Source organism: Mesitornis unicolor, unplaced genomic scaffold (genome assembly GCF_000695765.1).
Source record: "Mesitornis unicolor isolate BGI_N332 unplaced genomic scaffold, ASM69576v1 scaffold47728, whole genome shotgun sequence".
NCBI lineage: Eukaryota > Metazoa > Chordata > Aves > Mesitornithiformes > Mesitornithidae > Mesitornis > Mesitornis unicolor.
Window position 1 is genome coordinate 1 of NW_010200699.1, and position 1105 is coordinate 1105.

Below are 1105 nucleotides of genomic sequence, written 5' to 3' on the forward strand. Positions count from 1 at the left end.
CCACCCACAAATTTCACAACGAGAGCTGTTATCTACTACAAGAAATACGTAATGCAAAGTAAAAGCTCATAGATTATAGCTCGAAATTTTGTAATGTTTTAACTTCAAGGCTCTGTATGTTTGCTTGATAAATACCAAGTCATAAATTTAGGGAAAGCATTTGCAATTACCGCCCTTTAAAGGAAAGCTGGGAGGTTCTTAAAAGAGCCATTTCAGTGAGTTAAAAGCTATTTTACTTGGAGCTGGTGTACTTGGTGACGGCCTTGGTGCCCTCGGAGACTGCGTGTTTGGCCAGCTCACCCGGCAGCAGCAGCCGCACGGCCGTCTGGATCTCCCGCGAGGTGATGGTAGAGCGCTTGTTGTAGTGCGCCAGGCGCGAGGCCTCGCCGGCGATGCGCTCGAAGATGTCGTTGACGAAGGAGTTCATGATGCCCATGGCCTTGGACGAGATGCCCGTGTCGGGGTGCACCTGCTTCAGCACCTTGTACACGTAGATGGAGTAGCTCTCCTTCCGTGCTCTCTTTCGCTTCTTGTCACCTTTTTTCTGGGTCTTGGTGACAGCTCTCTTGGAGCCATTCTTGGGTGCGGGAGCAGATTTTGCCGGCTCAGGCATCCTAAAAAGTTTCTAAGATGATCACTGTACATCAACAACATCGAAAATGGCGCCTGCCCCCCCCCATTTATAAGGGCGTTATGCAAATTAGGGAATTGTAATCCTTCCATTTCTATTGGAGTAAAAAATACCAACGTAATTGCAGGCACTTCGGTCCTGTAACCGTTTTTGGCACCGCATCTACCCTATTGTGTTTTGCAGTTGTAGTGATAGCGGTACAGCCTTCAACCATAAAAATTTCTAGATGTCTAATATAAGCCACACTTTGTTTACACTCAGTAATTTTTTTTAAGCGCCTGACCTTAGTACACTAAATACCCTAATTTTTCCGGAAAAGGTTTGTAAAGGGAATAAAGCTTCATAGTAGCTTTAATTTTACTGTGTGGTTTAACTTGTTACTGAATTGAAAGATTTAGCGTTGCGGGCGTACGGAAAACCTTTGGAACTAAAGGTTCAGTAATTAACAGCTCTCGTTGTGAAATTTGTGGGTGG

At 45.1% G+C, this 1105-nt stretch overlaps 1 protein-coding gene across 1 annotated transcript; it reads right to left on the reverse strand.

Annotated features, from left to right (window-relative positions):
* Window positions 1–232: 232 nt before the first annotated feature.
* On the reverse strand, window positions 233–619 carry LOC104533574 (histone H2B 7-like). The gene has a single exon (XM_010189836.1). The coding sequence runs from the start codon at window positions 611–613 to the stop codon at window positions 233–235; it is 381 nt and encodes a 126-aa protein (XP_010188138.1). The 5' UTR covers window positions 614–619.
* Between the last annotated feature and the right edge of the window lie 486 nt (window positions 620–1105).